The 12,337-nt window shown below is 42.6% G+C and overlaps 1 protein-coding gene across 4 annotated transcripts; it reads right to left on the bottom strand.

Moving 5' to 3' along the window:
* Positions 1-3,727: 3,727 nt before the first annotated feature.
* Positions 3,728-10,434, bottom strand: LOC129583003 (uncharacterized). Of its 4 annotated transcripts, none has more exons than XM_055474663.1 (6): positions 10,168-10,434; positions 6,770-7,344; positions 6,372-6,651; positions 5,748-6,076; positions 4,737-5,302; positions 3,728-4,192 (listed from the first exon to the last, which is right to left on the bottom strand). In XM_055474663.1, the coding sequence occupies exons 1-5, from the start codon at positions 10,375-10,377 to the stop codon at positions 4,741-4,743; spliced, it is 1,956 nt and encodes a 651-aa protein (XP_055330638.1). In that variant the 5' UTR covers positions 10,378-10,434; the 3' UTR covers positions 3,728-4,192; positions 4,737-4,740. The 4 variants fall into 4 exon arrangements, with proteins under 4 accessions (XP_055330638.1, XP_055330640.1, XP_055330637.1 ...); XM_055474665.1 differs by having other exon boundaries at positions 4,780-5,302; XM_055474662.1 differs by having other exon boundaries at positions 3,728-5,302.
* Between the last annotated feature and the right edge of the window lie 1,903 nt (positions 10,435-12,337).

Genomic DNA, 12,337 nt, shown 5'->3' with positions numbered 1-12,337 from the left:
GAAATCATACGGTCGGCACAGGGAGGAATACGAGACGAATACAGCGCGAATACAGTGCGAATACAGTGCGAATACGGGAGAATACGGCAGCCCACTTAGCGAATACAGAAATCATACAGCCGGCACAGGGAGGAATACGAGACGAATACAGCGCGAATACAGTGCGAATACGAGAGAATACGGCAACCCACTTAGCGAATACAGAAATCATACAGCCAGCACAGGGAAGAATACGAGACGAATACAGCGCGAATACAGTGCGAATACCGGAGAATACGGCAGCCCACTTAGCGAATACAGAAATCATACGGTCGGCACAGGGAGGATACGAGACAAATACTGCACGAATACAAGGAGAATACGCGGGAATACGGCAGCCCACTAAGCGAACACAAAAATCATACGGTCGGCACAGGGAGGAATACGAGGCGAATACAGCGCGAATACAGTGCGAATACGAGAGAATACGGCAACCCACTTAGCGAATACAGAAATCATACAGCCAGCACAGGGAAGAATACGAGACGAATACAGCGCGAATACAGTGCGAATACGGAGAGTACGGCAGCCCACTTAGCGAATACAGAAATCATACGGTCGGCACAGGGAGGAATACAAGACGAATACTGCACGAATACAAGGAGAATACGCGGGAATACGGCAGCCCTTTTAGCGAATACAGACATCATACGGTCGGCACAGGGAGGAATACGAGACGAATACTGCACGAATACAAGGAGAATACGCGGGAATACGGCAGCCCACTAAACGAATACAGAAATCATACGGTCGGCACAGGGAGGAATACGAGACGAATACAGCGCGAATACAGTGCGAATACAGTGCGAATACGGGAGAATACGGCAGCCCACTTAGCGAATACAGAAATCATACAGCCGGCACAGGGAGGAATACGAGACGAATACAGCGCGAATACAGTGCGAATACAGTGCGAATACGGGAGAATACGGCAGCCCACTTAGCGAATACAGAAATCATACAGCCGGCACAGGGAGGAATACGAGACGAATACAGCGCGAATACAGGGAGAATACGTGGGAATACGGCAGCCCACTTAGCGAATACAGAAATCATATGGTCGGCACAGGGAGGAATACGAGACGAATACAGCGCGAATACATGGAGAATACGTTGGAATAGGTAGACTACTGTGAAGAAATGATATGGTCGGTTTTATGGAGTGGTACGAAACGTGCCATATCTACTTTATCAGGCTCTTCCGTGCCAGAATTACAACTCGAGCAAGCAACGAAGCTGCTCACAGCCTCTCTAAATCCTGTTTACCAATTCTGTATACCCAGAATCCTGATGATTCCCTTATGCTAAAAAAGCGGTCTCTGGTGTCAACTTCCGTTCTGCGAATAACACTGCATCGCTAATTTGTTCGGTAAGCGTGCATAAAGAAAATGGAAATAAATCAGTTTCACCTATCTGTGCTCATGATTTCCAGTTGGAGTAGGTTGACAGATTAACGCTGCCGGCTGCGTTAGATCTAGATGCTTGAAGCATGGACATGGGTGTTCTGTGTGTACTGTGACGCAGTTACAATTAAATTCAAATCTCTTGTTTATACCCAGGTCTACTTAACAATATAATTTTTTAATACGATTTTAAGAAAAACGTCGGGATGTGACCCCAAGAAACCTTTGAAATAGCACTGCGCTTGTTCACAGTTTCCGGATTGAATAACTGTTTAGGCGGAAACCTACTGTAGTGCGAGTCCGTTGGCATCGCAAAAGTATGCAAGTCGTCAGTGGATTTTGGAAGTATAAACTAAAGAACCACAGAATAGATAAATGAATCTGCCACATATATGAATTTGCGCTCTGAAAAGCAATGCAACGTTAATAAGAATTTATGGCGTTGTATGTGTAAGGTTTGAAGTATGGGTGGAATTAAATTCAGTTCTACACACATTGGAACTTCTCGTGAGTTAAGTTTAGCGGCTTTTATAGTTCGTTCACTCGGTTATCAAGGCGGTTGCCAATTCTTCAAGTGACCGAACCGGAAGTGGCAGAATTTGAAGCATGGGTGTCTCAGTTTTAATTAATTTATTGTCTTATGCAGCGGGATAGATGTCCCCTCTGGGCACCTGACACAACCCTTGACACAATTTGACACCGAAAACTAAAATACCATTTGTAGAAAAAAGCCTACAGAATCATGAGTGTGCCAGCTACAACGAAGCTTGAAGCTAAAAGGAAAAGCTACTTTGTAGTTATCCTACACACACAACCCGCTGAACGTAATTATGCCGGGTTATTCATTCTTTGAACATTTTCGCTTGAGTATTACCAGAACACGTCAAATCGTTTAAAGAATTCAGGTAGCTTCTTTTCTATTTTGCTGGCTGTGTTTATGGATTTTATTCATTGCAGAAATTGCCTTTTAAATGACAAAATGACCGTTCTCCAAAGCACCGCAAAGAAATAAAAATCACGGTCTCACGAAACTCGTTACTTTATGTTCATCTATTTACGAAACGCATCAGACAAATCGTTTAAGTATTACCATAACAGATCAAGCGTTATTTTATAATTGTTTTGCATCTTGAAGGCCGAAATGTAAACTTTAGCACAGCCTTAAACAAAAACATTATAACAAATTCAGAAGCAGTTGAAAAAGTTTGTTGTCTGCATTCAAGTATACACCGTATCGGTGACAGTGGTACGAGCAAAAGCATTTCTGGAGCTTTAGGACGAGGCTCACTTACAATTTATTTCCGTTGGTTACTTGTGTCCAGATGTATCACGAAAACTCAATGCAAGCACGTCAAAATTTAATTAGAAAAGGCCTGTAAATACTTGGTATATATCTATATACTGTATGTAACTGGCCGGTTATCATAAATGAAGGCAGCTGCGGTTTCGCGGGAATCTTTGAACCGGAAGTGACGGAAGAACGGTACACGGGGAAAGCATGGATAACAAAACACGTCGGCCATGGGCGTAACTGTCTAATGGTGGCTTGTACTGAGCACAGTAAACATCTGGGGGAATGGCGCCGTGAAGCGGAAAAGATGGGAGATACAGTGAAACCTGCCTTTACATACACCTGGTAAACAAACACACCTGAAAAGTAAATACGCTGGAACCTGAACCGGCACATCCCATAGGCTATAACATAGGGGGGATCCGGTTCAGCGAATACACCTGCATATAACCGATGCGAAATATGTATGAGTATATTCGTATATTATGCAAAGTACTTACGATTACTTATAAGCCACATTACTTACATGTATTCCATATTCAAGGGACTTCAACCCATAATAAGCCGAAAAAATCGTACTAAAAGAACAGCTTAAAGTTGCAGAAGTGCTGTAGGTACTCTGTAAATAACCATAGGTAAGCTAGTTGTTTGGACACTTTTTGCCTGGAATGGCGGAAAATGGGATGAGGAAATAGACTGATGTAGATATAGTGAAAGCAGTTCTTAGTATGCAAAAAAGAGGGAGTTAGTGTGGAACAGAAAGTGTAAGAAAGCAGGCGAAGTATGGTCATGGCTACTCGTACTGGTCTTGCCATTAAATTGTACCGAATGGAACACTTTTTTGAACTCCAGTGTACTTGGTAGACATTTTACTTTAAACGCCGTATCAATTGGTTTTATTTCATCGTATAAATAACTGGTATGTTTTAAATGACGGTATGGTTTACCCTCAAAAAGCATCGCAACGATTTAAAAATCCCGGTCTTACAAAGAATTGTTTATTTTTTTGTACCATATGTTCGCACGCTTCGACAAACACATCCGACAAATCGTTTTCAGCATTAGTGCATGACCGAAGAAAAGGTCGTCGTACAGTAATTAAACGATAATGAGACTCTGTTACTACCCATTCTCGCTAAATATTAAAGTCCAGACAGATGAACCACAAAATACGTATAATGGATGCATGTCAAAATTGCATATAGGGTTTGTCGGATATGAAAGCGGCTGCGGCTTCGCGGGAATATTCTTTCCGGGATTGGCAGGAGGAGCGCTATACGGGGAAAGCATGGATGATTAGATAGCGCGTCGGCCGGGTGTCATCGGCTAGCGTGAACTTGCAGGGCGAGGAGCTAAGCATCGGGGGTGAGGACCCCGTGAAGGGGAAAAGCCGGAGTCAGCACGAAGGTTCTTTGTAATCGATATGATAGCCAAGGAGGTGATGCTCTCATTCGAAACTCTACGGATCTTTATTGTAAACTTGCTCTATCAGGGACTTTCATAGCGTCAAAGCAAAAAACTTCGCCGTTTTTCGCATTCCGGACAATTTCACGATATAAATTCGCGTTCCGGACACCAGAGACAAGGTGTTCTATTCGGTATTCGAATCTCACTATCAGTCAACGTTCGGAATTCTTAAAAAAATCACTAAATAGGGGAAACTGGAGGGTTCTTCTATCCTGGTTCAAGCAAGTTTACAGTAATCGGTGATAAAAAATTGCCGGATACCGCGGAACGATGCAGGCGGAGCCACATGACACAGGGCGCAATTATTACGAATACGAGAAAAGCTCTAAAGAATTCCCTATCGAAAATGCCGGATAATCTCGTATTAATTGTTAGAAACGTTGAGTACAAAATTTATTTTTTTTAATCGATATGCAACAAAATCTATAAAGTCACGAATGCATTACTACGAAACGTAAAACTAACCCATCCTTATGACCATAATAATCGTGCCCCATGTCGGAAGTCTCATTAGTACCGAACAGGCGGGAACGAACCGAATTATGCCATTACAGATGATTCCGCAGCTGGCGGCTTTACCGGATTATCTCCACAGTCATCGCAAGGTTCTTTCATTTTCGCTTGAATGGACTGCATAGCGAACCACGTTTGCCACACAAACGTCACCAGCTTGCGGTAGATCCACACCGTATAGGCTGTTAGCAGCAGCAGGATACCGGGCAGCTGGCATTCTTCGGGCAAGAACAGTCCCACCACAGAGAACGGGAGCACCACGCCGCAGGCTAACGGGCAATGGGCGGCCAACACTAACAACCATGTAAGGCCCAGTGCTTCACATAGGCAATGGGGTTCTGCCACGTCTGCATCTTTCGCCGTCGGAGGCGTGGGTGCCCACTCGACAGACACCGGCGTCCCGTGTTCGTCCTCCGCTTCCGGTACAACATGGTCGCCACCGAGGTCCCACTGCACCGGGTCGGAGGGACCAGTACCAATGCCATCCATCGTCACGTTCGCTAATACAGGCACACGATCTGATGGCGCGCTGTCCAGTAATCCGGTCTCCGCCTCCAAAACGTCAGTAGGTATCAGTAGCGAATCATCCCTGAAATAACAAACATGTGCGTCTTTTCAAACCAAAATGGACTGGTACGTAAGAACAGGTACGTATATGCCGAAACGCGTTGCAACTAATGCAAGACAATTATTTCAAAGGTTTGGCATCTCGGATATTTTCACAATACGGATGTGCTTACCGGACACCAAAGACACAGCATTCCCTGTGTTGCTCCACATGACAAAAACTTTTCAAAAATTTTCATGAAGTGCCAGTTACAGTTTTCGTACAAGCTTGTATGTAAGATCAATAAAAATTTATCAAGTTTTTTAATGTGGAACAACGCAGAGAATCTGAATCCCATATCTCTGGTGGCCGGTACGCGAGTCCATACGAGTACCGTAAAAATGTCCTTAATCCAGCCAACGTCGACTGTCAAACGGACATTACATAAATATCCTACAGTCTAGTTTAAGGATACATAATAAATAACCTGTTGCCGGTCTCCTTGATTTGCGGGCCCAAGACACGCCGACGCCATGTGTTGTAGCAGACACGGACACCGTCATGGACGAGCAGTCCCGCGATGAGCAAGACAACCAGGCCGATGACGATTGCCTCCACGTACTGCAGCACTGTATAGGGTAAACCACTGGCGCCGGACAGCGCTCCACTCCACGCCAGAAACATCCAGCTGACGAGGGGTGGATAGGACGGGGTGAAGCTGGCCAGCAGCTCGGAATTAGCGGCACGCGTCGATCGCAGTTCCTCAGACTGCAGATCTATCCAGTAGGACAGCATCGCTGTCCCCTGATTGAAGCCCTGAGAAAAGTACTTTTATACAGTTGTTTTTCTCGCTGTGTTGAACTGCTAAAAGAGGCTGTAACATATTTTCTGCTTAAAAAAATCTAATTTCATCAGTTACTTCTATGGGCATTTATCAAAAATTTACTCAGAAACAAAATAATCACAAGTTATCAGACGATGAACATAACAGCACACACAAATATATCGTATGAAAGCTTGTTATCTTCGAAGATGTATTTGTAAAAGTGATTTAAATCGTAAAATTATTTCCATGTAGTTTTTGCGTGATCTAAACTTTTTTAGCACTTACTGTGCCGTGTTTACTACATGAAGTGGAATTTACAAGCGTCCAATAGCTCCAGTTTGCGCTCTCCTTGTTGTGTTGCCACCGACAGACAGAGGGAAATTGCAGACACAATGGCCATACGTTCTGGTACACGGCAAAGCAGCCGAAACAGAAGACCAGCATATTGTAAAGTGCGCTTTTTCGGCTTTCGTACAATTGCTTGACTTCTGTGCCTCTGAACGGCTTTTCCACTGAATGATCGATGGATGACGAATGCATGGTAGATTTCGAAACAATCAAGTTCCTGTAAGTAATGCGGATTAAGATTTATCATTATTTCTGATTTCAAGTGAAATTGTATGCTTGCACAAGAAAGCCGGGGCTTGCCACAAAAATTCAGTAGCGCTGCATAAGTATTTTACCTGATGCCCTTTTTAAACAGTACGTAATAGGCCTCCTTCATCCACAATCCCCAAATTCGGCCGGTGGAATAGATGATCATTATGCTAGCGAAGAGGATACAGCCAGGGAGCACCGCGGACGGGCCAAATACCGCAACGGCCAGCACGACCGAGAGCCACGCCAGTAGCACCACCGGCAAGGCGCCGAAAACCAGCCAAACAGCATAGAAAAGAACGGAGCCAACTGCCGTAGCCACCGCAATCATCAAGGAAGTTATATAGATAGGCAGAGGAATTTTGACGAGAATCTTGTGCCACTTGCGGCGACGTAATGCCGCTAGTCCACGGCAAAGCAGCAGATGGGCTTCCGGGGCGTAGACCATCTTGTCGCGGTTAACGGCTACCAGATACAAGAGCGAGACACCGAGGACGGCTGTAAGGAGGATGGTCGTCACGGTGGCCATGTAAGCGAGAACAATGTTCGACGCAGCAGCGGGGACCACCACCAGCCCAGCGGATGCCGCACGGGAAATTGTGACGGAGTGCGGTTGCACCCAGATTGCCATGACATCATCCCAGAAGCACGCGTTAACCTTCTGTAAGAAGTAGGTCCAGTGGTCAATCTTAAGCTTGTTACCATGGACGCGATAAGAAATGCACACTGTTCTAGCACAACTTGACCCAGAACAGTAGAAATATCTGAGCTGCTTCTTAACAATAAGTACGAGTACAATACAAAGTAAAAAATTCATGTATAACTTAACACGTTAGTCATCATCACGTTAGTCGTCATTGCAAGTTATGTACTGTATTTACAAGTAGACAGTCCGTGTTTCGATTAACTTATAAGTGTATCATAATAATATAGATATTACTAAACATACGTACGGGTTCATTAATATTATCAATTATGACAGTCTGTAAGCGACCACAAAGCAACACATCCTTGGAATTACTTATTTTTTAATATAATAGTTGGTCATCGGCCAATATTTATCCGTGCTGGGCTTGTTAAGTTATAGGTATAGTATCTATATTTCGATGCATAAACCATACTGCACTCTAGCAACAAAAACAGAAGGTACGTACTGATCGGCTCTTATTCAACAATTATTCTAAGACCACTGCGGCGTGCATCGGCCGAGCTAGTATGCGTATATTTAATTTCATTAACTTCAGCATACGCCCTTGGTCCACCGCCCATTATGCAGTGCATGCCCTTCTTCCACAACCGTTATTATTTAACTATCTTTCAAATAAATAATTCTTGATTGTCAATCGGTTTGATTACATAATGATAACAGGCGTAAATAAGAAATATAGAAGAAAAGTTCAAAAATCGTAAGCAGTAGGATCACTTCATTCCCCGTTCGTGGGGCGGTTGCCCAGTCACATAAACTGCGAATGGGTGTTAAATTCTTGATCAGGAATGCCAAACATCAGTTTGGTTAGTGCAAATACAAAGTACATGGATGTAGTTTGTTGCCCGCAATTAAATCTAGAAACATTACAAATAAAATTTCCCAAGTGCGACAGCATACAAGAAACTACAAGTCGTTGTGCCATATTCTACAGACAGAAATTAAAACCCCCTGACAGCTGCTTTGTAAGAAAAAGAAAGGGAATGAATTGAGGCTGAGTTAGCAGAGATCAACTTTGCCAATCTGAAGCTGGGATAAGCCCGTATTTTCCTTGCAACCCCCGTCTTATTTTCTTTCAAATAAAATACAAGCTGCAAAAGTATGCGAACGGGCGGACTGCCCGCAGAATAAAACCTTTACGGAAAGCACAACTGAACGATGCAGAGAGCTGGTCTTCTGTTGTGTAAAGAAATGCGATAGCTACAATATTAGTACTCGTATTAGTACGATGTAATACAATACCTACGGAGAAGTAGACTTGTTTTTATCACCAATATGAGGCTGCACGGACAATAGGCGATTTATACACAATTCACGGCAGCGGACGTGTATATATCGATATAAAAAAAACTGTGTTCCTTAAAATTGTGTTCAAAGGCAAAACACATCGAAGAGCCGAATTAGATTAGAGTAGCTCAGGCAAGTTCCAATAAGTAGTAGCATTAGCAAGTAGCATAATTAGTATGCAAATGGCTTAAATGTGTCAGTTAAGAACTCCAAAGTTTAAATATGCCTTTCTACGTTTTTATTGTCACACAAACTTGATAGTACGAGGTAACTCGCGTAAGATTTCAATAGAGAAGGTTGCAAAATGCTTCTACAGAGCTGTAATTTCTATGTAATAATCAGTAATATAGTTTGATGACTCTTGCAAAAAAAGTTTCTTAGAAAATCGTGTGTTTAAGCTTACCTTCTTTCGAAGCAACTAGAACCGACAAGTCTCTTAGGTTGCAAATTCTTTCCTGGTAGCTCCATCATGTTGCAACATAAACTTTTGCAGAATTACTTGCTTTTTTATATCAATTATGATCATGCATGGAATACTCGAACTACTTATATAATGAAGAGGGCAATTGACAAGCAAGTAAGAACTCTCTTCTGCAGTTTTATTTCAAACAGCAACTAAAGCTTCCACCTCGAGGCGGTTGGCAGTTTTTGGGCTCCGGAAGTGTCAGAAATTTTTTGTTTGAAACGCACCGCGCACAACCCATACCCTACTCTAGTTCGCTTAATGAAACGCGATAGGTACAGGTAACTTGAGGTAAGAATGGCAAGGTAGTTTATTATTTGTATTATGGTATAACCCGGTTTACAGGTAAGAGTGGCGAGGTGCAGTACTTTATTATCTCTACACATAATAAAGCGAAAAAGATTGATGGAGATGCAACAGTAACGTATACCAACTTTACTGCGTGCCACAAAATAAGTAAGCGCAAGTAAGAGATAATGAGACACGGATAAAGCAGCTAGTTATTGCCCAATACAAGCTTGTCCGGTAATTTCTGTCGTAAAGGTACAGATAGCACATATTTAGCGCGAAGTTTGCGCTATAGCCATTGCCACTACACTACGTTTGGCGTAACACGCAAATTTATGTATTTCGCTGTATTGAACCGGCAGAAATTACCGGACAAGCTTGTACACATTATAAAATGTTTTTTGGTAAGTTTGAAAGTATTTTCAAATACTGCAATACTGTTAGTTAAAGTGTAAACACTTGGATGCAAAAATAGTTAATATCTCACTCAGAAACACAATTGTAGAATTGCCGTAATTAATAATTATAAAAATTAAACAGAATTATTTTATTTATTTACTCACTTAACGCACGTCCCAAGATCATGCGTGACACTAACGATTTTGGATGTTTTTTTAATGTTTAAAAATTTGATGCTTTTAATTAGTGTAAACCTGCGCAGGCGATTTATTATGTATGCTGGCCGAAGCCGAATAAAAGTATTATTTTATATATAGTTACCCAGACAGAGCGAGACTTACAAGCCCAGACAATTCGATGAGGGAGTCGAAGGCGTTATAGCTGTCCGGGTCTAATCGGCTGGCACGCCATTCTGGAAGGACTCGCAACCCGAATTTCAAGCAGATTTGACACGCAAACCATAGAACCGAAACGGCTTCCGTCAAGATTTCTGCATACGATGAAATCCGTTCTTTATCCGCAGAATATGTAGCAGACTTTTTGAGCCCCATTGTAGCAGAAATGGTTCTAACTTCTAATCAAAAACTTGCAAAGCGATGTAAACAACTGTAACGGCCTACTGAGAACGCAGGCAATCTTGGTCAGAGACTCAGAGTAGAGGCCTAATGTATGGTGGAAGATGATGTCATGCAACGCAGAACTCCGCCGTTCATCCTTTGCGCGGGTAGTGATTCGAGACTTCCAGTTGGAACTCCGCCCTTCAAGCGTTGTTGTTCCCTTTACATCAAACGCCTCTTTATCGGTACATAACAATCGACCATAAATCGGATATGAAAAGTGCAGGAGCATGAAAAACTGATCGCCATCCTGTTTATTGCTTCTCTGTACCGAGAATGCTGTTGTTTAATTACCTTAAAAATGCTTATTAACCTTTATAAAAAAACTGACCGCCGGTACCAATTATGGTGTTGCGAGTGAACGATTTGTTTTTAATTTGCAATTTGTTTGTCGAATTGTTCGGTATGTGTCTAACCATTTACAAATAAAACCGCTAGAGCGTACCAGGTCAGTGGCACTTTCTTTGGTTGCCAAAATTAATGAAAAGTAATAAGCTGGCATATCAACATAGCCGGAGTCTTAGACGTTGTGCGACCGAAATTAAGGTTTCGTGTGCCGCGACGCCTTTTCAAACAAATGCACATAATAATTATGTATCTATAATCAGGCTGACAACAAGGTATGTTAAAAACATACAAGAAACCAGAAAAAAACTATTTTCGTGTCTGGGATTAGATTGTTTAAATATACTGTATGGACAATTGCTGAGGCAGATGTAAAGCACAAACTCAAACCATGGAAATGACTGTCGATGAAGTAAACGAAGTAAACGATTATGATGGTACTGTAATGACACAGGCTTAAGGAACGCTCCAGGGGCCGGGCAGCGCACACGAGTCGTCGGCCCGTTTTAAATTCAAAGAGGCCGACGGTCCAGTATTCAAAGCGCATGCCACTAAATATAAGACAAGTATTTACGCATTATACATATGTACTACGTGGTAATAATGCATTTATGCAACTTGTAATGCAGAACTGCGCGTGGAAAATCTTTTTGCGGAAATTGCAGCGCTTTTTTCTCACGACCGGCGTTTTGTTTATTGATGCCGGGTCCATTGGAATTTGCCAGAATCCGCTCTGTAAGTCCATTTTCCCATAGTATTTATTGCCTGCACACGCGTCAAGCAATTCATCGGGGTTCGGTAACGGGTAATTATTATTTTTCGTAAATTTATTCAGCATAATGTAGTTGACGCAAAATCGCGTGCCCATCGTTCCATGGCCGTTCTTCTTCGCTGCCAGCACAACCGGAAAACTCCAGTCAGCAAGCATCTGATGGTTCGATGACATCTTGCGCCAGCATCTCTTTCATATGTTTCGTTATAAACTCGCGGCCTGTCCAGCTGGTCCTTACTGGGTTACATTTCACCGTTTTTGCATCTGCCGTGTCGTTAACGTGAGTAATTCCTTTCACATCTCCGTACGGTTTCTTCGAAGTTGGTAAGAATTCCCAGAATTCCCAAAATGCATTACGCACATCGTTCTTCTGTTCTTCTGTCAAGTAAGGTCCTAACTTCAACATATCGATGATTTTTGTAAACTCTGTGTTGCGCCCGCAGACGGTTCTCACTTACGACAATGTATGCACACTGCACAGTACTAAAATACAAATTATTTGGTTATGAAATGTCATAAAGCAGTTCAAAAAATGTTTGTGAATGCGCGAAAGCTAATGTTCCCGTGAATGTACAGGAATTTGTTACCATTCACGGGTCACGTCCCTTAAGTACAGCAATGGTTTATATTTTTATAACTATGCAAAGGCTTACCCTAGAGTATTAGCCGAATTTAATGTTGACATTTCCCGCGGCACGGGTAACATTCACACGGTTCTTACCTCGCTCAGCTATAGATATGGGTTTTCCCCATGTTTCAGCCAGCGAACCGGAAGTG

Source organism: Paramacrobiotus metropolitanus, unplaced genomic scaffold (genome assembly GCF_019649055.1).
Source record: "Paramacrobiotus metropolitanus isolate TYO unplaced genomic scaffold, Prichtersi_v1.0 Parri_scaffold0000009, whole genome shotgun sequence".
NCBI lineage: Eukaryota > Metazoa > Tardigrada > Eutardigrada > Parachela > Macrobiotidae > Paramacrobiotus > Paramacrobiotus metropolitanus.
The sequence above is the reverse complement of the archived record's forward strand: the minus strand, read 5'-3'. Positions and strand labels throughout refer to the sequence as shown.

Excerpts from the sequence above, each read along its gene's own strand:
- LOC129583003 (XM_055474662.1), bottom strand. The coding sequence starts at position 10,377 with ATGGGGCTCAAAAAGTCTGCTACATATTCTGCGGATAAAGAACGGATT. Across the intron at positions 7,345-10,167 it reads TCATCGAATTGTCTGGGCTT|AAGGTTAACGCGTGCTTCTG; the intron begins GTAAGTCTCGCT and ends TACTTCTTACAG. Across the intron at positions 6,077-6,371 it reads CATGTAGTAAACACGGCACA|GGCTTCAATCAGGGGACAGC; the intron begins GTAAGTGCTAAA and ends TACTTTTCTCAG.